This window comes from Ovis aries, chromosome 6, assembly GCF_016772045.2.
Source record: "Ovis aries strain OAR_USU_Benz2616 breed Rambouillet chromosome 6, ARS-UI_Ramb_v3.0, whole genome shotgun sequence".
In the NCBI taxonomy this organism is placed as follows: Eukaryota; Metazoa; Chordata; class Mammalia; order Artiodactyla; family Bovidae; genus Ovis; species Ovis aries.
The window spans coordinates 6,515,163-6,540,282 of NC_056059.1; the positions used below are offsets into that span (position 1 = coordinate 6,515,163).

At 39.5% G+C, this 25,120-nt stretch overlaps 1 protein-coding gene and 1 long non-coding RNA gene across 3 annotated transcripts in view; one reads left to right on the forward strand and one right to left on the reverse strand.

Annotated features, from left to right (window-relative positions):
- The window catches only part of MYOZ2 (myozenin 2), a 37,475-nt gene extending 32,250 nt beyond the window's left edge, over positions 1 to 5,225 (reverse strand). The window contains exons 1-2 of one of the 2 annotated variants that reach the window (XM_012179352.4): positions 5,106 to 5,225; positions 4,495 to 4,585 (exon numbers count right to left, since the gene is read on the reverse strand). Coding sequence is in view for 1 of the 2 variants with exons in the window: in NM_001199222.1 (NP_001186151.1) it covers positions 4,495 to 4,570 (76 nt within the window). In the remaining variant the exon portion in view is untranslated. 2 annotated transcript variants of the gene reach the window in all.
- Positions 1 to 10,459, forward strand: part of LOC105615393 (uncharacterized) — a 42,882-nt gene extending 32,423 nt beyond the window's left edge. Inside the window, exon 4 of the long non-coding RNA XR_009600971.1 lies at positions 30 to 10,459. This is a non-coding gene — a long non-coding RNA (uncharacterized LOC105615393). The remainder of the gene's footprint in view (positions 1 to 29) is intronic.
- Positions 10,460 to 25,120: the final 14,661 nt, after the last annotated feature.

Consider the following 25,120-nt stretch of genomic DNA (forward strand, 5'->3'; position numbering starts at 1 on the left):
TTTAAAAATAAAAAACTTAAAAAAAAAAGTCTACATTTGGTTAAAAGTTTACTACTAATTTCTAATAGTTTTCTCTACATGAAAAAAGTTGGTTTTGAAACTCATCTGGAATTCCATATTTTCCTGCTTTGTATCTCTTTGCCTTGATTTGAGTTCTAAACTATAAAGTTTTCAAAACTTTACTGTTAAAAGTATTGCCACTTATAAACTGTGTAAATCTATAAACATTTAAAAAATGAGATTACCAATATATTAAAGTATGCAAATTGAATTACACTAACCAGTAATTCAACCAGAACTGTTTATAGGATGTACATCTAGAGTATGTTAGAGTGAAAAAGACAATAAAGAAATTAGGATGATGAAATTATGGCTAGAATTAAACATTATCATTTCAACTTTGGTATAAACTGGAATTTAGCCTGGTTCTCTGCTGCTACTTTTCTGGAAGGCCTTATTAGAGGTCTAGAAATCTATGGCAGATTTAGAAATATCCACGATTTTATAACATATTACTGCACACTGATTTTCAAAATAATGCATGATTTTTCTCATGGTTATGAGAATGCTAATGTGAAATTTTAAACCAAAGAAAACTCTCAAACTTGTACATTGAAGCATTAGGGTAAGTTCTTTTCTCCCCCAGACTTTTTATATTTGATCTGTGGTATTTAAGGCCTTCCTTGTGTCCTCATTTTTATACCAGTAACTTGATCAATTATAGTTTGAGGTATGCTTGTATAGGAAAAGTAAAAGGGTTCCTCACCTTAGTCTTTCATCTGAAAGTTAAGACATCATGATTATGTGTCCCTGCAATTTGTGTCAGTATTATCATTGCCTTTGCTATTGGTGGGGAAACTCAAACACACATAGCTCAATACATTAGAGTCATGAAATTTTAAAAGTAGATGTCTCAACAAACCCAACCTCTTCAGTCTCAGGTGAGGAATTAGATGTCTGGTCTGGAACCCAGGGCTCCTGGTACCATATCAACAACAGCACTCCATTTAGAACCTGGCTTCCTATTTTCAGAACACAGACTAACCTCTTTTCCTGAAATCACAAAAAATATCTGCTCAGTCTTCTGTGTACTGTTACTGTTCACCAGCTGTTCACCAGTCATGAGGGAAAACAAGCAAACAAACGAAAAACATACCAAAAAAGCCCTCACAAAACCAGGTGAGAAAACTGTAGGGTCACTGAAACAGTAGTCTTTCTATTTCTGAAAGCTCTACTTCTTACGTGTATTTGTGCTTAAAATCAGGGGCCAGCATACTCCCAGTTCTTACATAATTTTAATTCCTTTTCCCCACCATTTCTGACAGATGCCAGTTGTTCTAATGTGCCTCTCCTTCTTCCATTCTCATTCCCCCTTCTCTTTCTCTATCGACTTATTGCTTACTATTCATTTATCTCACCCCCTACCCTTCCTGGGTCTCAAATGATTTCCTGAGAGAGAAACACGATCACCACTGGAGAATGGGTACAGCTTCAGGAGAAATAGCACAGGATTGGTGGGCATTTTCCCACCATTATAAGCAGTCTTTTCTTGTCTCCATAACTAATTCATGCACCAATAATGGCAAAATATTTCTGTGTTTTTGTCTGTTAGAATAGCACTTGTTAGACGGTAACAGCATGGCTCTGATATTTCTGTTTAATACTCATAGGTTTTGTATCACAGCTGTAGCACCAGTTACTACCATCAGCTCTAACACTCCTGATGCTGATGGTGATGACCATGATGATGATCATCTGGAGGTGATGACGAGGACGGTCTGCCTTAGTATTAAGGGATACTTTCTATTAATTACTTTTGAGAGTGTAGTATTTTTGCTTCTGTTACATAATTTGACACCAAATCATGATGGCTCCATAATGAGTGAACATTTTGGGGTTTGTTAGAGGCGGGGTCATCTTCATTTTTACTCAGGCAATCCAGTTCAATGTATTCTAGTCTGTATGGATAGGATTTTCCTGTGATTCTTTGAGGTTATTTCTCCTTAAGATTAAGTGAGTGCTGTGATGAAAAACTCTTCTTTTGATTCTTGTATTTTTCTATTGGCGGATCTCAAGGCTCACTAACTATAGTCTCTCTCCCCACAATAAGAACCAGACTGAACTTCTAGTTCAGGTTTAGAAAGCAACCCATTTAGCTATCTCATTCTCACATTTCATTCTCCTCCTGGCTATATGTTTCTGAAAAGTAATATAAAAAATAAATGAATTATAATACTGCAAAAAAAAAATCTTGATGCACAAGGGGAAGAGGGAATGGAAGAAGAATGTAGACTGGGAGAAGAACTTCTCTGATCATTTTTATAAAGGACAATTCAGTCCAAATTTTACTTATTTAGTCTTAGAATTAAGATCAAGACTGTGGTATGCTTCATCATACATTATCCAGGTTTTTACTGGTGTGAAGTGTTTGAAAATTTGGAGGATTGTTCCTAAAAATGTTTTCTGTGCACTCCATGTCTCATTTCTGCCTCCTTAGGAAAAATGATGCCCATCTAATTCCACATCTCTAAACAATATGACATATACAAATAGTAAAGTTCCATGTAATATGTCAGAGGAAATAAAAGAGGGAGATTATTTAAATTACTTCCTAAAGTACTACAGCTATTTTAGTTGAGATGAGTTAAGAAAGAGTCTGTGATTATCCGTGTGTTATCTGTAGTACTTGACCTCCAAACTAAGGCAGAGCATGTGACTCTACTTAAGGGACTGGAAATCTACCCATGATTTGGGAGGGAGGCTTTAGCAGACTTTACATGGCCAAGACCTGTTGGTGATGAGATAGTAGTTTTGAGAATTTTTTTTATCCCTTGAGATATAATTGTATTTTTTCTTTATATTTCATTTTAAAAGTTATGTTACAAAAAAAGAAAAAGATACTCTTTATAGGTCTATATCAGTAATAGAGTAGAATTCAAAACATGATTTAAACTGGAAATAAATTAAAATGACGGACTGATTTATGATTATGACATAATTAGAAAATGATAAATTATCCCAAGCCTAGTTTGAAAGTAAGTAAGTTTAGTTACTGATTATCTGATTTTTGCCTTCCTGATCAGGGAAGCTGTTAAAACAATTTCAAGTAAACAACATGAAGCAGGAGATACAAAGAAGCATAAAAAAATGAAAAGAAGCATGAATTTTGGAAACTTACATTGGTACAAATTTAGTTCCGGGGTCTGATTCAGAATTATCTTCACTTATTCTAAGCTAACTCAAAATGATAGTTAAAACACAGAACTAAGTTGAATCCGCTATTTTATCTTGGATGATTTTATATTACAGAAAATGAAAACAAACTTAATAACAGAATCCTTAAATATGACTGCATTATGGGGGAAGCATCTAACACAATCTCTGGTTGGTTCTACTCAGCTCACATTATGGAAGGTGAAGTATGAAAATGCTACACTTTGTACACCTGAAACTAACACAGCGTTGTGAATCAGCTATACTCCAATACAAACTTAAAAGAGAGAAAGAAAAAAATGCTACCCTTAGGCCTGCTCTCAGCTGCCTTCACCAGATCTCATTTCTTTAGGTTTCAGTATTGTTCAGGTAAAAGATCATATTCCTTGTCAATAGAAGGGAAGCAAGGAGATGCCCTGAAAACTCCACAGATACATTCTGGAATGGCTCAAATCAGCCCTTAAAGGAATCTAGATATTCTACTTATTTGCTTTTAAAATTGACACTATCTTTTGCTCAGTTTCTTTTATTCTTTTAGTCAAAGTTGAATTTCCATTACAACAATCAAAATGCAATATATAAAGTACTAGAGTCTAGAATTTTTACTAGAACTTAGAGAAAAGAGTGATGTATCACCTTACATCTTACATTAAAATTGTTTTGAGTTGTATGTTTTGAGACTATAGGAAATCTGTATTTTCCTAGAAATTATAAATAGTAGATTTCCACACAAAATGTCTTGGTAAATCAGTTACTAAATATGAAGACTATTTCAGTGTTAAAGAAGTTCACAATTAATATGAATTCTAATTTAACAACATTTTTTTTTCCTAAAGGGATAGTAGAACAGATTTTGAATAATTTATACAATTTATGGTAAAAGAAATCAATATAGATCTTGTGGGATGGACAAGGAACACAAGATTTCATAAGACCTGTCTGAAAAAAAACAGAAAAAGAAAAAAATAAATGATCTGAGAGTGGTGATATTAACTTATAATGTGAAGTGTGAAAGGCAAGCCAAGCAGAATGTACATCAGCTGTCAGATTGCTTCATTCCTTTAGAACAGTTGTTCATCTGAAAATAGCTTTCAAATGAGAAAGGATGACTACAAAAGGATTAGTTACCATAGGCTTTTCCACACCCCCTGGAGCTCCAGGTTTGTTATGATAGAATAGCAAGAATTTAAAGAAAGTAAACTATAGAATATTAAATAACATCAGGAAGGGTCTACATTAGTGCTGAGCTGTGTTAATGCTATGAAGGATTGTCACTGATACCATTTCCATGGATTTCCTTCATGATGGCTGATGCTTGCTCTTTCCTCTGCTTCACCATGGTATTATGTGATAGCATGATTTTTTTTGTTCCCTGTTAAAAATAAAGAAACATTATTGAGGCAATGTGAAGAACTCATTTGCAATATTTTATAATCATCCTTTTGAAGGAGAGCATCTTTGTTCTTTATTATTGCTTTCCTTTGAAAGGCTTTAATACCATTCCTTGTTTGGTGACAGAGTATGCTATTCATTGACAGGCAATGTCACAGTGAACAGAGGCTGATTCTCAGTTTCAGGCCATCTTATCTATACACTAGTACAATCATTATTGGGCAATGAGAAGCAATGAAAGAGCTGGCTTCCTTTCCCCTTCCTTTCTCACTTTCACAGTTCATTTTAACCTGTCATTGCTTCCTTACTGGCCTTCAGTTCCAGCAAACTGTAAGAATGAAGACAGGACACCAGATTAAATAAGAACTCTTTGGTGGTAGCATTTTAATATTGGCATCAACCGCTGTCCTTTAAAGCAAAGAAAGCCCACTAATGAGTCACAGCTCTGAACTTCCTTGGACAATTGACTAATACAACATTTTAGGAAACGATATACTCACCTTGCTTTTCAGGAAGGAGGAATCCCAATTTGTGGAGGAAAGACTGGAGATGGACTATGGATGGCACTTGGGCCCGATGGTTTTTATCCTTGAGCCTGGGACGGCATGGTCCCTAGTTCTGACTCAAACTGGAGAGTGAGCCTTTCTGAAGAGACTGGCATCCAGCTGACATCAACTGACTATATATAGCACCAAATACTTCAGCTACTCATATCTTCCTGGCGAAAGGGAGGAACCAAGAAAGATTAGGTTCTCTCCATTGTGTTTCTATCTTGTGAGATGGTTGAATGAACATACAGAAGGTTTCTATGGACCACCTTCTGTTTAGCCCAAAGAGATTTTTTTAAATTTTGAAGATATAAGTCTTACATTTCATCCTAATCGAGGTGGCAAAAGATACGTACTTGAATTAGAACAGAATGATGGATTATTCACAAATTAAAGTGGAAGCACTGACAACAGTGTCTGAGGATTTCAAGAAGAAAGAAAGCAATATAGGGCAGAGCTATCCCTTAAATAATGCCATCCCTTAAGCAAGAGTGAGAACCTATGCTAACTTCAGAAAAATGGGTGATACTTGGGTGAAGTGAAGAAGCTTTTTGTAATGGGCATTAAAAGTTAAGCCTTGAATCTGAGTAAAAGTTTAGACTCGTAGCTGAGTCATGAGTCTTCCTGAAGAGACCCTGTAGAGAACAGTCCTACAAAATTGCCTGATCTCGTCAAGGTCTGGAGTCAAGTATTCCTGTTTGAGAATCAGGATAAGAAGTTGATAATGTAGGCCATCTTGGTTACCTTGCTGATGTTTGAACATAGGAGCATGTTCCTCCTGTATCCTTTTTCTTTTGCTATGTCCCACTTCCTGGAATGCTCTCTCCTGTTACCACTTGGCTTACTCACGCATTCAGAACTCCTCCCAACTATTGATTCCTCAAAGTCCTTCCTCAGTCACCCTTTAATCACCCTCAGTCTAAAATACTACACAGAGCCACACTCTTGTCCCTTACTCTGCTTTATCTTTAAAATATTTTTGTATTAGTTTAGATTAAAATTCTAATGCATGTGACAGAGAACCCTAAAAACAGAAATTTCAAAAAGATGGAAATGTTTGTTTTTCTCACACATGAACTTTTCCCAGAGATAAATAATCTAGAGTTGATGTGATTGACATATTTATCAGGGGCTCAGTCACCTCTAACTTCTTGCTTCCTTGTCCCCAAAATGAAGACCCTTGGGCCTAAATTACTGCTTCAGCTCTAGTCAGCATGCTCTTATTTCAGCCAATGGGAAAAATTAAAAAGGAATGATATCTTTCAAACATAGCCTGATATGGCTCAGATCTCTGTTGTTTACATCCCGTTGGCAGGACTTAGTCACATAACCATACACAGCTCAAGAGAGGTTGGGAAATGTAAATTTTATGCTGGGTGGCCATGGACCCAGTTAAATTCAGAGTTTAACTTACTGACAAAGATGATAATGATTATTGGGTGACAACTCTCAGTTTTTGCCGCAAGGACATATCCACATTACTTTATCTCTATCAATCTATCTACCTATCATCCTTTTATCAATCTGTCTCTCATATCTCTTTTTCCTATTAAAATATGAACTTCCTAAGGACTTAGGTTTTAAATCTTCAGCAGCAAGAATTGTGTCTAATATATTGGTGGACATTCAATATTCATTTAATGAATGAATAAATGAGTGGTTTGGAGATTAATTGTAGAATGCATTTAAGGTTTGGCAAGAGTTTGGAATTCTTTTCCTGTTATGTCAAACACTTGGGGAAACAGAATTGTAATAAACAGTCACCTGATTATAAGATGATGGTGGCTACTAAAGGGATAGGTTTGTTTTGTATGCAGCTGAAGTAGGTGGCTGATCACAGGCTCGACAGTTCAAGGTAGTAAATGGTATGTTTCAGTTCATTTGCTCAGTCGTGTCCAACTCTTTGTGACCCCATGAATTGCAGCACACCAGGCCTCACTGTCCATCACCAACTCCTGGAGTTCACCCAGACTCACGTCCATCGAATCGGTAATGCCATCCAGCCATCTTGTCCTCTATCATCCCCTTCTCCTCCTGCCCCCAATCCCTCCCAGCATCAGTCTTTTCCAGTGAGTCAACTGTTCACATGAGGTGGCCAAACTATAGGAGTTTCAGCTTTAGCATCAGTTGTTCCAAAGAACACCTAGGACTGATCTTTAGAATGGACTGGTGAGATTCCTTGCAGTCCAAGGGACTCTCAAGAGTCTTCTCCAACAACACCACAGTGCGAAAACATCAATTCTTCGGCGCTCAGCTTTCTTCACAGTCCAACTTTCACATCCATACATGACCACTGGAAAAACCATAGCCTTGACTAGACAGACCTTTGTTGACAAAGTAATGTCTCTGCTTTTGAATATGCTATCTAGGTTGGTCATAACTTTTCTTCCAAGGAGTAAGCGTCTTTTAATTTCATGGCTGCAATCACCATCTACAGTGATTTTGGAGTCCAAAAAAATAAAGTCTGACACTGTTTCCACTGTTTCCTCATCTATTTGCCATGAAGTGATGGGACCAGATGCCATGATCTTCGTTTTCTGAATGTTGAGCTTTAAGCCAACTTTTTCATTCTCCTCTTTCACTTTCATCAAGAGGCTTTTAGTTCCTCTTCACTTTCTGCCTTAAGGGTAGTGTCATCTGCATATCTGAGGTTATTGATATTTCTCTCGGCAATCTTGATTCCAGCTTATGCTTCTTCCAGTCCAGCGTTTCTCATGATGTACTCTGCATAGAAGTTAAATAAGCAGGGTGACAATATACAGCCTTGACGTACTCCTTTCCCTATTTGGAACCAGTCTGTTGTTCCATGTCCAGTTCTAACTGTTGCTTCCTGACCTGCATATAGGTTTCTCAAGAGGCAGGTTAGGTGGTCTGGTATTCCCATCTCTCTCAGAATTTTTCACAGTTGATTGTGATCCACACAGTCAAAGGCTTTGGCATAGTCAATAAAGCAGAAATAGATGTTTTTTCTGGAACTCTCTTGCTTTTTTGATGATCCAGCAGATGTTGGCAATTTGATCTCTGGTTCCTCTGCCTTTTCTAAAACCAGCTTGAACATCAGGAAGTTCACGGTTCACATATTGCTGAAGCCTAGCTTGGAGAATTTTGAGCATTACTTTATTAGCATGTGAGGTGAGTGCAATTGTGCGGTAGTTTGAGCATTCTTTGGCATTGCCTTTCTTTGGGATTGGAATGAAAACTGACCTTTTCCAGTCCTGTGGCCACTGCTGAGTTTTCCAAATTTGTTGGCATATTGAGTGCACCACGTTCACAGCATCATCTTCCAGGATTTGAAATAGCTCAACTGGAATTCCATCACCTCCACTAGCTTTGTTCATAGTGATGCTTTCTAAGGCCCACTTGACTTCACATTCCAAGATATCTGGCTCTAGGTGAGTGATCACACCATCGTGATTATCTGGGTCACGAAGATCTTTTTTGTACAGTTCTTCTGTGTATTCTTGCCACCTCTTCTTAATATCTTCTGCTTCTGTTAGAAGCTTTCTGTCCTTTATCGAGCCCATCTTTGCATGAAATGTTCCCTTGGTATCTCTAATTTTCTTGAAGAGATCTCTAGTCTATCCTATTCTGTTGGTTTCCTCTATTTCTGCATTGATCGCTGAGGAAGGCTTTCTTATCTCTTCTTGCTATTCTTTGGAACTTTGCGTTCAGATGCTTATTCTTCCCTTTTCTCCTTTGATTTTCACTTCTCTTCTTTTCACAGCTATTTGTAAGGCCTCCCCAGACAGCCCCTTTGCTTTTCTGCATTTCTTTTCTGTAGGGATGGTCTTGGTCCCTGTCTCCTGTACAATGTCACAAACCTCCGTCCATAGTTCATCAGGCACTCTATCTAGATCTAGGCCCTTAAATCTATTTCTCACTTCCAGTGTATAATCATAAGGAATTTGATTTAGGTCATACCTGAATGGTCTAGTGGTTTTCCCTACTTTCTTCAATTTAAGTCTGAATTTGGTAATAAGGAGTTCATGATCTGAGCCACAGTCAGCTCCCGGTCTTGTTTTTGCTGACTGTAGAGCTTCTCCATCTTCGGCTGCAAAGAATATAATCAATCTGATTTCGGTGTTGACCATCTGATGATGTCCATGTGTAGAGTCGGACCACAGCCTTTTCTAACTCAATGAAACTAAGCCATGCTATGTGGGGCCACCCAAGAGGGGTGGGTCATGGTAGAGAGGTCTGACAGAATGTGGTCCACTGGAGAAGGGAATGGCAAACCACTTCAGTATTCTTGCCTTGAGAACCCTATGAACAGTATGAAAAGGCATACTGAAAGAGGAACTCCCCAAGTCGGTAGGAGCCCAATATGCTCCTGGACATCACTGGAGAAATAACTCCAGAAAGAATTAAGGGATGAAGCCAAAGCAAAAACAATACCCAGCTGTGGATGTGACTGGTGGTAGAAGCAAGGTCCAATGCTGTAAAGAGCAATATTGCATAGGAACCTGGAATGTCAGGTCCATGAATCAAGGCAAATTGGAAGTAGTCGAACAGCTGATGGCAAGAGTGAGTGTCGACATTCTAGGAGTCAGCGAACTAAAATGGACTGGAATGGGTGAATTTAACTGAGATGACCCTTATATCTACTACTGTGGCAGGAATCCCTTAGAAGAAATGGAGTAGCCATCATGGTCAACAAAAGAGTCCAAAATGCAGTACTTGGATGCAATCTCAAAAATGACAGAATGATCTCTGTTCGTTTCCAAGGAAAACCATTCAATATCACAGTAATCCAAGTCTATGCCCCAACCAGTAACGCTGAAGAAGCTGAAGTTGAACAGTTTTATGAAGACCTACAAGACCTTTTGGAACTAACACCCTTTTCATTATAGGGGACTGGAATGCAAAAGTAGGAAGAAGAAACACCCGGAGTAACAGGCAAATTTGGCCTTGGAGTACGGAATGAAGCAGGGCAAAGGCTAATAGAGTTTTGCCAAGAGAACGCACTCGTCATAGCAAACACCGTCTTCCAACAACATAAGAGAAGGTTTAAGTTAACCTATTGCAATTGTTTCTAAATAAATGTTTGCATTGAAGTTATTAATTAAGTACCAGTGAGAAACAGTTAATCGAGTCATTGAATTTAAATTTCCTCTCAAGATCTCTCAACTGCTTATATATTCCTGGCTTTAGCATTTACAGTGGTGTGACATTCATCAAGTTTCTCAAGCTGTGTTTTTTCATTTGTAAAATGGAGGTTACAATATCTATCACATAGAACCATGGGCATTTTACATGTAACAATTTTCGAAATTCTTGATACTTAATAAAAGTTGAGTGTTAATTTTTCCTTTTACTATTTTATTCCCGCAATATGAAAGGATTTAAAACCTTAAAACAGTCAACTGCATTATTCAATAAAAAATTAAAATATATTTAGAAAGATGGTTTTCCTACTTGGTGACCTTTATATGTTCCCAATTTTGTGTTATATACAGTTTAAAGGTTGAAATGGTGTCCCCAAAAGACAATAATTACTATGTTGATTTTGGTTTCCAAAATGAAAAGTGTTTATTTTAAAAGATTTTAAAAGCTTTGAAGGATATAACTTAACTTGTTTTTGTTTATTTCTCAGTGACACCTAAAATTGTTTTGCCTTATATTTTAAAGTCATTTGTACATATCTCTGGTAGCTTTCTGGTTTTTAACTTATTATTTGTTCTGAAAAGAAGAAAGAATTAGTCACTAGTATTGTAGCTTTAAGACAGTTAAACTATCCGATTGCTTTATGACACAACAGCTAAATTTTAAAAAGACCTTTAATGGTTATTATACTGCATTTTTAAATGGTCCATTCTGAAAGCCAGTGCATTTGAATTTTAAATCAAGTCACAGTTAATATAATTCTGTTTCATCTACACAGAGGTCTGGCTCTAGATTACACTTCTCTCAGGTTTGTCATATTGCCATCTTTCTTTGTCTGCAGGCCCCACCTCCTCACCTCTGGACCCAGGACTGTCTCCCTCCTTGGCTCTCCCCACCACACCTACGCATACTGTACACTGGGAAAGAGTCTCTCCTACCCCCTGGGATCTCAGCACCTACACTGGCCCTACTCATCATCCCTGTCCTTGAAGTGTCTCCCTAATCCCAATTTAAACAGAGTAGTACTTTATTGTCCCCTCAAGGCCTAAATAGTTTGATCTAATTGGTGGTAAAGATAATGATAGACTCTTCTACTGTAGGCAAAATAATGGGATTCCAAAATCACTGCAGATGGTGATTGCAGCCATGAAATTAAAAGACGCTTACTCCTTGGAAGGAAAGTTATGACCAACCTAGATAGCATATTCAAAAGCAGAGACATTACTTTGCCAACAAAGGTCCGTCTAGTCAAGGCTATGTTTTTTCCAGTGGTCATGTATGGATGTGAAAGTTGGACTGTGAAGAAAACTGAGCGCCCAAGAGTTGATGCTTTTGAACTGTGGTGTTGGAGAAGACTCTTGAGAGTCCCTTGGATTGTAAGGAGATCCAACCAGTCCATTCTAAAGGAGATCAGTCCTGGGTATTCTTTGGAAGGAATGATGCTAAAGCTGAAACTCCAGTGCTTTGGCCACCTCATGCAAAGAGTTGACTCATTGGAAAAGACTCTGATGCTGGGAGGGATTGGGGGCAGGAGGAGAAGGGGATGACAGGATGAGATGGCTGGATGGCATCACTGACTTGATGGACGTGAGTTTGAGTGAACTCTGGGAATTGGTGGATAGACAGGGAGGCCTGGCGTGCTGCAATTCATGGGGTCGCAAAGAATCGGACACAACTGAGCGACTGAACTGAACTGAATGGTAAAATTTGGTGTCTTAGGAGGCTAGTTAAGGAAGAAGTTCTTGACGGAGCTTTTCAACACCCCTATAACCAAATTCTTTCCATTTCTGGGCCTGCCACAGTTGCATTTCCAACTCTTTTAGCTCCTGCTAAAAGACAAAAAAGATTAAGTTAATCTTAAAAAATAAGATAAATTTTACTCCCTATATACCACCCAGCAAAAATCTACACCATGAGGACCCATGAAAGACAAGCTTATTCAGCCAGTGGTAAACATGAGCCCTTTTAGAGTGGTAAACAAGGTCTACATTCATTTTCCTCTGACTGAGCACTTTTTTTTTTTTTTTTTTAATCCTGTGTTTCTCCTTGTCCCATTTTAGGTCTGTATTAGGTGGCTGTGGACAGTTGGAGATTAGGGCAGGATCCAGGGGAGGGGGAGGGAGCCCAGGATCTGAGGGCTGACTGTCTGCTAGGTGGGCCGACAGCACATTACCATTACTGAGGCTCAATTCTGAATTAATGCACACAGAACCCAAACAGGGTAACCCCCAGGCTAGTGTTGAACGACATATCTAAGAGGATGATCAGTTCTTTACCAGCCTTCATTGTCTCAAACATGGTGGTAACCCTGGGAGGAAAGAATCTATTTGAAAGGATAAAAATGTGTAAAAACTCACAGCTGATGAGGCTGTCTATGGAAACATGGGCTTATGTTTCTGCAAAAAGGTATGGGGACGGAGGTGGGAGGGGGGTTCAGGATGGGGAACAGGTGTATACCCATGGCAGATTCACGTTCATGTATGGGAAAACCAGTACAATATTGTAAAGTAATTAGCCTCCAATTTAAATAAATAAATTTAAATTTTTAAAAAATCCCTGTGAAGTGAAAGTCTCTCTGTCATATCCAACTCTTCACAACCCCATGGTCTATGCAGTCCATGGAGTTCTCAGGCCAGAATACTGGGATAGGTAGCCTTTCCCTTCTCCAAGGGGTCTTCCCAACCCAGGAATCGAACCAGGGTCTCCTGCATTGCAGGTGGATTCTTTACCAACTGAGCTATCAGAGAAGCCAGAAATCTGACACTTGCAGCTTATTTCCTCCTGCTGCTTGACAGAGAGATAAAAAATGTCTGACGCTTGCAGCCTATTTCCTCCATTTGGAGACCCCTAGCCTTCCTTTCTGTTACCCTCTCATTCCCTCCTTTTCTTTTAGGAGAATTATGTTGCCTAGGGAAAGGGGTGGAGAAGGAAATGCCAACCCACTCCAGTGTTCTTGCCTGGAGAATCCCAAGGATAGGGCAGCTGGGGCTGCCGTCTATGGGGTTACACAGAGTCAGACACGACTGAGGCGATTTAGCAGCAGCAGCAGCAGCAGCAGGGAAAGGGGAGTTATCCCTCAATTGATGAGGCAACATATTCTCCTAATCCTAATATTGAGGGTCTCTGATCCAGGGGCCCCAAGTAGTAGTTGGAGGAAACTGCCACAGTGGCAGAAGTTTGAGCAACCATTTGTAACTTAAAAACCTTCATGTAGCTGGAAACAAATCCAGTCACACAGTCACAGAGGCAGGGAGCAAACAGCAAAAACAGAACAATCAGCAAAGTTAAAAGTCACATTATGTCCACAGTTAGGGTACAAAGTGTTGCACAAGTCCGTTTTAGGATTGTTAGATACCATCAGATTAAGAAGAGGCATGACATATGATTGTTGTCGAAGGTATTCACAGATTTGGAGAAAGTCCTTTACTTGAAGTGGAGATGCCCATCATGGGAAGCCTTCCACTGATGAAGAGGGGAGCACTCCACAGGCCTAGCAGTAGACTGATTATGAAATGCAGCATAGGAGTTGTCTATAGTCCATAGACGTCTCCCTTTCCCTTCTCCAGGGGATCTTCCGAACCCAAGGATTGAACCCAGGTCTCCCCCATTGCAGGCGGATTCGTTACCAGCTGATCCACCAGGGAAGCCCAAAAGCCCTGTGCATTCTCCTTAATAGCTAATTGGCTTTCCATGCCTTCCATGGTTTCTATTTTCCTATAATGAATAAGATCCAGCTTATAATTGGTCTCCCTACAGGCCCAAAGCAAGGGCAGTGGTGATTATAAACAAAGCTGTGGTGATTATCCTACTAGCTAAAATGAGATATTGCAAGACAAATAGAGGCCTAAGGGCACCAACTAATGTAAAAGGAACTGTTACAAATTCTTTTTAGTTAATATTTGCTAGGTATTTCTTTTGTTTTGCAGATGAGGAAATTGAGGTCCTGAGAGATTAAAGTCCCCCATGTATCATAAGTTACAAAGATGAAATTAAAAGGTGTTTCTCTCTCATGTAAAGCCTTTTGTGTTTTCACTATATTGTGGAGAAATCTCCAACTTCCTGTCTCTGAATATCTCTGTATTGATACCTTCATGATAAAAATTAAAAAATAGTGTTAACAATTGTCAAAATAATCATTTCATTTTGCTCCTTATTGACTCCTTTTGGAATTTAGTATCCCAGTACTAGGTTTATCTTGGCTGAGGTACTTTTTGCTTATTAACATTTATGGCTCTTTCCCAACTCATGTTTTTCTGGTTAGCAAACTTCTAGAGTTCCTCATGGTGTCTATCCTCAGGGTGCCTTCCTTTCCTTCAGCTGTGCAAATACTAATGTTATTAAAATGCTGAACATAAACAATGGAAATGTGCCATTTGCTATGCAGACTTCTCCTTCCTTTCCTGGCCAGTGTACCACACACGTCACTGCCAAAATAAGGATCAAATCCAATTCTATCAAAATAATCCATTTACAGGCAAGCTCAAGTGTTTTACCTGTCTTCCTCTGCAATTTTGTTGTTGTTGTTGTTTTACTTAAGCATTTCCTTCTAGGCTTTTAAATTAAGCCTTAAGGTAAACTGGGGAGAACAGGAGAGGTAAACAGGGCTCAGTGACCAAGCTTGTCAAGGACAGAAGCTAATGTAATAGGGTTGGGAACTTGGAAAGAAAGAAAGATTCATATACAGGAATATTAAGAAAGAAGTTGCCAAACAAAACCTGCAAATCATTTTTTTCCTTTGCTTGCATAATCCCAGCATTTATTTAGAACCTTGTCCTATTTCCTTTCACAGTTGTAGCCAACCTGTATTTTTCCTATCATCTACAGAAGCATTTTCTTTGACAGTTTTCTCACCTGCAAGAATTTATCTCTGTTTTTATATACAAATTTAGCATGACCTAATTAAATGAGTTAATTAAAGAGAACATTAAGTTTTTAAGAAGAATGTATAGTCAGGGATTTAAGTGATAGAGTCTAGACTTCACAGCCATGTCTCACATGCTAGAGTCTCAGTAGCATGATCATAAAATAAGGACAATCACAATATCAATATCATAAGGCTGTTGCATGACATAGTACTTGTCACAATGCCTGGCTCATATTAAGTGTGTGATAAATGTTAGCCATTATTATTATCATCAAAAAGATTGTCTTTAGCATAAACATGTAAAAGGATGACAATCAAAATGTGCTAAGCCACCTTAAAAAATAGCAGCTTAATACTTATTTGCAGACAAGACACAGGGAGGTTAAATCACATTTTGAAGATCACATAGATAGAAAAAGTCGAAAAGTTACTTAACTGAGAAAGATATGAAGATGAATGAGCTGTTGGATTAATAGACATAAATAAAGCATGTGTAGATCAGAAGAGGGAATGCTAAGAAATAAAATAGAAAAGAACAGTGAAGGGTCTGGTGTACTTGATAAGTATGAGTATATATATCCTATGTGGGAGTGATTTACCAGCACATCAGAACCTAATATCATTGCACAAAATCTGAATTGTATGAATAACTCTCCTTATTCTTATTCTATGCTCCCATGCAAACCTCCATTAATCTATTAGTTTCCCATGAGTTTGCTTGAATCCAAACCCATCTACTTTATCTCACATATTATGACACATTTTAAGAGTTAAAAAACTCAGTGTCTAGTATTTGTTGAATGAGTGAGTAAATGAAAGGATGAATCAGAAAAAGTTAAAGAAATTGGGGAGAAAAAAAAAAAAAACCAGGAGAGCAAAGTTCAAGAGAAGAGAGAAATTTAAGGCACTGTCAAATTCTACACAGAGATTATAAAGGATGACATATGAGAAAAGGTCATTGGATTTAGCAAGAAGTAGGTCACTGGCAGAATTTAGAGACATTTTTTCATGTGGTCATAACAGAACCCAAATAGAAAGGATTTAAGGCAAAAAAGAGTGGATGGGAAGTGTAAACTGCAAATGGAAACTATTTAAAAGATCTGGCTGTGACCTAAAGAGGAGAGAGTGTTCAGTAGCTAATAGAAAAGCAATTTGTGTGTATGCACGCGTGTTTTGAAAGAGAAAACTTGAACATGTTTGGAGATAAGTGAAACAAATTATGACGTGTAAACAGTAACAACTCTGATGATTTCATATTTGGCTGGTTCACTTAATGATAGATGTTAAGTCTCGGATGGTTGACCATTGGGGAGAAATCCTGGTAGGAGGGAAGAAGTATGTGCATGGAGGTTTGGCATCTGGGCCAAAAGGTACCATCAGAAGGCCTTGTAACATGCCATCATTGGGGTAAGTTTTCCAGGGACCAGGTGCTGAACAGATCCAGACTTGCCAACTTCCCAATTTGATTACTCTTAGGCTGTGCCCCATCACTTCATTGAAATTACTTTTGAGATGAGTGATCTCCTAGATGGCAGATCCTAACCTATCTCCTGGCCTCTTAACTGGATTCCAAGTTGCAACTAGAAACCTCATTTTAGTGCTACACAAACACCTCAAAATTAACATGCCCCAAACTGGGCTTATCTTCCTCTTATATAAGCTCCTTGTCCTAAATCTTCAAACTCAGACAATATACTCATTGCTCTCTACACAGTAGACCAAACCAGAAATCACCCAGAATCCTCTTTTCTTCCTTTTCCCTCTTATAATCTAATCAAGCTCTTAAGTCATGTTTAGGTTAGGGGAATGGAAGTCTACCTCAACCCCATCCCTCTTACCCAAAGAAATAGAGGAGACAGTAACCTGATTTTTGACTCCTAAGGCACACATCTGGTTAGGTTGAGTGGTGCTGTAGTCAAATGTTTTGAGAGGATATACAACTAAGTATTGTTTCATTCTTTGCTGTCTATTCCAAGCAAGCAACAGAAGTTGAAATCAACTCCAGTCCCAGGCTTCTTGTTCTTCTCTCCTGTTTCTAATTTTATATGACTGATAAGATTGTACTAAAGCTTGGGGTTTGTAGGCTCTTGTTTGGGCTTGGGGTTGGTAGGCTCTTAGGTTTCTACTGATGTTCATTGTTTGAAACTTTAAAGTTTTACAAACAATAGTTTTCCCCTCTACCTGTTGAGTTCCCTTATTTGGTTATTCTCCACTGATTTTTTTCTGTGGTCTCCTTCTACAAACATCTCTACCTCCTTGAAACCTCCTCAGACCTTCCTAAGCAGAGTTTATGTTTGCTCTTGGGTTACTTGCTCTTCTGGGCTTATGTTGTGTTATGTTGGTATGTGCAACACATCGACATCTATTATTATATTCATTCTCTTTCATCTAACAAAGTTCTAATGTTTTATTTCCTGACATATCAGGGAATTGAGTCACTTTGGAACTCTAGTACTTAAAATACTGCTGGCATATGGTAAGCATGTGGTAAATATTTGTTAGATGACATAGCATAATGATTAGCACATAGCAGGAATATAATGTGTATTAGTTCCTTTTACCACCATCAGCTAAACCATCCATTCTTCAGTCTTACCCCCTGATTCCATGATATGCGGCAGTGGGTCCAGAAGTGGCATTGGTCAGTGGACCTTCGCTCCCTTATTTTGATTCAAAACTCTCGATGCCAAAATGGTGTCCATGTCATACTAACATGACTTCAGGACATCTCCAATAAAAACATGCATCTCAAGTAAACAATGCATCAGTGTTACCTTTTTCTCTTGAAAAGTTTTGTTTTCTCATTCCAGCAAACTTTATAATCCTGGTTTTTCCTCCTCTCTTCCTTCCTAGTTTATTCACTCAACAAGTCTTTACTGACCAGCTATCAGATATTAGTTACTATTCTAGGTACTGCTGCTGCTGCTGCTAAACTGCTTCAGTCGTGTCCAACTCTGTGCGACCCCAGAGATGGCAGCCCACCAGCCTCCCCCGTCTCTGGGATTCTGCAGGCAAGAACACTGGAGTGGGTTGCCATTGCCTTCTCCTCTAAGTACTGAGTAGGAAATAAAAACTTTTAAATCCTCACCATCATGGAACTTACTTTCTAGTGGGAGAAGTTGGCATGGAGCAAGATAAACAAATGAAATATACTGTATGTTAGATAAGGGAAACAAGTCGGGGAAACACACAGCATTGTTGGGAGTAGGGATTGTGGTTCTAGGTAGAATGACTGAGGAAGACCTCATTGAAAAGATGACATTCCGCTAAAGATCTGAAGGAGATGGAAGAGGAAGCCAGAAGAATATATTAGGAGAAGAACATCCCAGCAAGAAGGAACAAGTACATAGGCCCTGAGGTGGTAACATGTCTAGTATATTTGAGAAAAGTACAGAGACTAGTGTGACTAGGACAAACTAAGGGAGGGAGAAGTTAGGAGATTGGTCAGAGATAATGTAAACCTCAACAGCCATCATAAGGACTTTAGTTTTCCTCTAGGGTGGGAAGCTATTGGAGGGTCTTACCCAGAGTTATGACTGTAGTTCTGATATGACCTCTCTGACTGCTCTATGGAGTATAGTGTATAGAGGAGCAAGGACAGACCTCTCAGGAAAGCTATTGCAGTAATCTAGGCAAGAGATGGTGGTGACTTGGTCCAGGGTGGCAAGCAGTAGAGGTTGTGAGAAGTGGTCTGTTTCTGGATATACCTTGAAAGTAGAACCAACAGAATTTGCAGGTGAATTGGATATAAGATATGAAAGGTAGAAGTGACTCCCAACTTTGAGGACCTAGCCAATGGGAAGAATAGAGTTTCCATCCCCTGAGATTTCAAAGACTGAGAAGATTGTATTTGGAGGAGAATATCAAAAGTTCAAATTTGAAAGTGTTAGCTTTGAGTTGTCTGTTAGACATCCCAGGGGAAAATCTGGGGTAGAAATATGAATTTGAGAACTGTCAGTGCTTATATGATAGTTATTGTCATATAAATATGACATATGATATCAGTGAAAGTGAAGTTGTTCAGTCATGTCTGACTTTTTGCGACACCATGGACTATAGCTTATCAGGCTTCTCCATCCATGGGATTTTCCAGGCAAGAGTACTGAAGTGGGTTGCCATTTCCTTCTCCAGTGGATCTTCCTGACCCAGGGATCAAACCCGGGTCTCCTGCATGGCAGGCAGACACTTTACCCTCTGAGCTGCCAGGGAAGCCCCTGGCACATATGATATTGTCAGTGCTTATATATTTAAGGCCTTGAGACTAGATGAGATCCTCTTTGCTGGTTCCTATTCAATAACCCAAGTTTTTAATGTTAAAATGCTCCAGGGCCCCATCTTTGAACCTCTTCTCTTTTTTTTGCTTACACTCACTCATTTCTTATTCAAAATGAAGCAAGACAAAGGTTAACAGAATTTTGCCAAGAGAACACAGTGTCATAGCAAACACCCTCTTACAACAATACAAGAGACAAGTCTACACATGGACATCACCAGATGGTCAGTACAGAAATCAGATTGATTATATTCTTTGCAGTCAAAGATGGAGAAGTTCTATACAGTCAGCAAAAACAGGACCAGGAGCTGACTGTGGCTCAGATCATATTGCCAAATTCAGACATAAATTGAAGAAAGTAGGGAAAACCACTAGGCCATTCAGGTATGACCTAAATTAAATCCCTTACGATTATACAGTGGAAGTGAGAAATAGATTCAAGGGATTAGATCTGATAGACAGAGTGCCTGAAGAACTATGGACAGAGGTTCCTATGTTGTATAGGAGGCAATGATCCAAACAATTCCCAAGAAAAAGAAATGCAAAAATGTTAAATGATTCTCTGAGGAGGCCTTACAAATAGCTGAGAAAAGAAAAGAAGTGAAAGGCAAAGGAGGAAAAAAAGGTATATCCATCTGAATGCAGAGTTCCAAAAGAATAGCAAGGAGAGATAAGAAAGCCTTCCTCGGTAATCAATGCAAAGAAACAGGAAAACAATAGAATAGGAAAGACTAGAGTTCTGTTCAAGAAAATTAGAGATACGAAGGGAACATTTCATGCAAAGATAGGCACAATAAAAGACAGAAGTGCTATGGACCTAACAGGAGCAGAATTATTAAGAAGAGGTAGCAAGAATACACATAAGAACTATATAAAAAGGATCTTAATGATCCAGGTAACCATGATGGTGTACTCACTCACCTAGAACCAGATATCCTAGAGTGCCAAGTCAAGTGGGTCTTAGGAAGCATCACTACCAACAAAGCTAGTGGAGGTGATGGAATTCCAACTTAGCTGTTTCAAATCTGAAAAGATGATGCTGTTAAAGTGCTGCACTCAATATGCCAGCAAATTTGAAAAACTCAGCAGCGGCCACAGGACTGGAAAAGGTCAGTCTTAACTCCAGTCCCAAAGAAGGGCAATGCCAAAGAATGCTCAGACTACCACACAATTGCAATCATTTCATGTGCTAGCAAAGAAATGCTCAAAATTCTCCAAGCCAGGCTTCAACAGTATGTGAACCAATAACTTCCACATATTCAAGCTGGATTTAGAAAAGACAAAGGAACCAGAGTTCAAATTGCCACATTTACTGGATCATAGAAAAACCAAGGGAACTTCAGAAGAACTTCTGCTTAATCAACTAGGGCTAAAGCCTTTGACAGTGTAGATCACAACAAAATATGGAAAATACTTCAAGAGATGGGAAAACCAGACCACCTATTCTGCCTCCTGCGAGACCTGTATGCAGGTCAAGAAGCAACAGTGAGAACCAGACATGGAACAACAGACTGGTTCCAAATTGGGAAAAGAGTACATCAAGGCTGTATATTGTCACCCTGTTTATTTAACTTCCATGCAGAATACATCATGCAGCCGTGAAATTAAAAGATGCTTGCTCCTTGGAAGAATAGTAATGAGAAACCTAGACAGCATATTAAAAACCAGAGACATCATTTTGCCAACAAAGATCCATCTAGTCAAATTTCCAGTAGTCATTTATGGATGTGAGAGTTGGACTATAAATTATAGAAAGCTGAGTGCTGAAGAATCAATGCTTTTGACCAGTGGTGTTGGAGAAGACTCTTGAGAGTCTTTTGGACTGCAAGGAGATCCATCCAGTCCATCCTAAAGGAAATCAGTCCTGAATATTCATTGGAAGGCCTGATGCTGAAGCTTAGGCTCCAATACTTTGGCCACCTGATGCAAAGAACTGTGGCTGGGAAAGATTGAAGGCAGGAGGAGAAGGGGATGGCAGAGGATGAGATGGCTGGATGGCATCACTGACTCAATGGACATGAGTTTGAGCAAGCTCCGGGAGTTGATGGACAAGGAAACCTGACGTGTTGCAGTCCATGGGGTCTCAAAGAGTCGGACACGACTGAGCGACTGAAGTGAACTGAGCATACATCATACGAAATGCTGGGCTGGATGAAGAACAAACTGAGAGCAGGATTGCCAGGAGAAATAGCAATAACTTCAGATATGCAGATGACACCGTCGTTATGGCAGAAAGTGAAGAGGAACTAAGAAGCTTCTTGATGAAAGTGAAAGAGAGGAGTGAAAAAGTTGGCTTAAAGCTCAACATTCAGAAAACGAAGATCACGGCATCCAGTCCCATCACTTCATGGCAAATAGATGGGGGAACAGTGGAAACAGTGACAGACTTTATTTTCTTAGGCTCCAAAATCACTGCAGGTGGTGACTGCAGCCATGAAATTAAAATACGTTTGCTCCTTGGAAGAAAAACTATGACCAACGAGGACAACAAACTTAAAAGCAGAGATATTACTGTCAACAAAGGTCCGTCTAGTCAAAGCTATGGTTTTTCCATTAGTCATGTACGGATGTGAGAGTTAGACCACAAAGAAAGCTGAACACCGAAGAACTGATGCTTTTGCACAGTGGTGTTAGAGAAAACTCTTGAGAGTCCCTTGGACTGCAAGGAGATCAAACCAGTCCATCTTAAAGGAAATCAATCGTGAATATTCATTAGAAGGGCTGATGCTGAAGCTGAAGCTCCAATACGTTGGCCACCTGATGCAAAGAGCCAACTCATTGGAAAAAACCGTGATGCTGGGAAAGGCTGAAGGCGGGAGGAGAAGGAGATGACAGAGGATGAGATGTTTGGATGGCGTCACTGAGTCAGTGGACATGAGTTTGAACAAGCTCCGGGAGATGGAGATGGACAGGGAAGGCTTATATGCTGCAGTCCATGGAATGGCAGAATCAGACATGGCTGAGCAACTGAACAACAAAAACCACAACCTCTTTCTCCCATACTCTTTATCAAATCTGGTCAGCAAATCCTGAATATTGAAGGCTTCAAAATATCAGAAACTGACCCCTTCTCACCACCTCCACTGTTACCACTCTGATCCATTTCTCTTGCCTAGATTTTGCAGTAACCTCAAAGCTAATATTCTGTTTCTGAAACTGTGCCCCAACAGAAGCTGATGACTAACATGATTTCTTGAGCTTGTCTTGCAAAGCAACAAATAGGGGAACAGCTTGTTAAAACCCCCCTACTTATAACTGCCTTCACTGATTAAGCTTGCTTAAATTATTGTTTTCTTTCTTTTTTTCCTCTCTTAACTGCATATCTTCCCAGCTTTATGTAGCCCAGTTTTATTACAGGAACTTGAAGTTGGCTCATGTCTGATGAGAGCTGACTAAGAATAATTAGATCACCAGCCTTAAAACTGAGATCACTCACTCAGGTGTCCAATGAATGGACTTTTGATGTCAGAGGGCCAGGAAACTCCCCCTCAGATCATACTAAGCACCTCCATTTTTAAATATGCAGAAGCATTGTAATTGATAAACACCTGCACAAAACTGATTACCTCACCTTTTTCCCAATCTTTAATCTTCTTTCCCTACACCTGAGACCACCCTGCTTCTCTCATAAATACTCTACTACCCTTGCCTTCAAATAGGCAGATCTGAAACTCATCCTCCTAATCTGTGTCTCCTCAATTGGCTGCCTTGTGAATATATGCTTTCTCTGTTGCAAACCTCTGCATCTCAGTGTTTAGCTTGCTGCCCATCAGGGAGATGGACCTTATTCAGTAACATTTCTATGTGTATCTCACTTACGTCTGTTCTTGAAAAGGAGTTAGAACTTTTTGAAAGCTAAAACTTATTGCTCAGTCATGTCTGACTCTACAACCCCACAGACTGTAGCCCACAAGGCTCCTCTGTCCATGGAATTTTCTAGGCAAGAGTACTGGAGTAGGTAGCCATTCCCTTCTCCAGGGATCTTTCCCAACCCAGGGATCGAACTTGGGTCTCCCATATTGCAATCAGATTGTTTACCATCTAAGCCAAAATTAAAATGAAATTTTACTTCCCTGCTCAAAATGCTCCAATGATTCCTATATTAGAATAAAAAATTACATAAAAATATCTTTCACAACCATGTCATCTGTTAACTCACTGATCACACCTTCTACCTTACTTTTGCTGCCCTAAACTCCCAGTCTTCTTTACTTTTCTCAGACATCCCAGGCAGTTCCTTCTGAGAGGAACACTTTGCTCCAGATATCTGAGTGGCTAAGCAACATTGGGCCTTCATTCAATGCCACTTTCCCAGGGGAGCATCCCTTGTCTACCCTATTTAAAAATGCACCACCTCCTTCCCCTAGAATTCGCTATCTTCCCAGATTTATTTTTCTCCGTAATACTAATCACTGTCTTCCATATTTAATAAATACCATGAGGCATGAAGTATTGTCTGTTATTTTCTCTGCCGTATCCACAGCACCAAGGATAGTATCTTACACATTGTTGACACTTAAAAAATATACTTTAATAAATGGATGAAAGAAATGTACATAAGCAAAAGCAGTCTCCTTGCTCTGTGAACATTTGTTTCAAAGTAGTCTCCCAGACCTTCTTCTGTCAAAATCCTCTCTAGGCTCCTAAATGAAATGCTTTAACACCCACTGAAGTGGCTTAAACACCCGCATATAGTAGAAAGTATACGCTGTGCAGCTCAAGTCATACTGAGTGTTTCGTTAGTCATACCTGTGGCAGACATTTATAAAAATGATTAAAATATGGTTCCAGGCTTTGAGGCATTCGTAGTCCATTAGAGGTGAAAGTTGTATACAATGTGACTTGAGTAAAAAGAACAAGTTTCAATGGCACCCCACTCTAGTACTCTTGCCTGGAAAATCCCATGGATGGAGGAGCCTTGTAGGCTGAAGTCCATGGGGTCACTAAGAGTCGGACACAACTGAGCGACTTCCCTTTCACTTTTCACTTTCATGCATTGGAGAAGGAAATGGCAACCCACTCCAGTGTTCTTGCCTGGAGAATCCCAGGGACGGCAGAGCCTGGTGGGCTGCCATCTATGGGGTCGCACAGAGTTGGACGTGACTGAAGCGACTTAGCAGCAGCATTCACAACTTTAGGCTTGCTTCCTAGGTGGCCCAGTGGTAATGTATCCATTTGTAACACAGGAGACATGGGGTTCAGTCCCTGGATGGGGAAGATCCTCTGGAGAAGGAAATAACAACCCACTCCAGTATTCTTGCCTGGGAAATCCTTTGAACAGAGGAACCTGGTGGGCTACAGTCCTTGGGATCTTAAAAGAATTGGACATGACTCAGCAACTAGAGAGCAACATGGCTTTCCCTTTGGATGCCAATTCCTAAAGGATATTTTGAGCCTCTGGCAGCAGAGAGCTGTAGATTTAAGGGAAGGTGGGTGAGGCTTCCTTCAGTCAGTTCAGTTAAGTTGCTCAGTCGTGTCTGACTTTTTGTGACCCCATGGACTGCAGAATGCCAGGCTTCCCTGTCCATCACCAACTCCCAGAGCTTGCTGAAACTCATGTTCATTGAGTCGCTGATGCCATCCAACCATCTCATCCTCTGTCGTCCCCTTCTCCTCCCCACTTCAATCTTTCCCAGCATCAGGGTCATTTCCAATGAGTCAGTTCTTCCCATCAGGTGGCCAAAGTATTGGAGCTTCAGCTTCAGCATCAGTCCTTCCAACAAATAT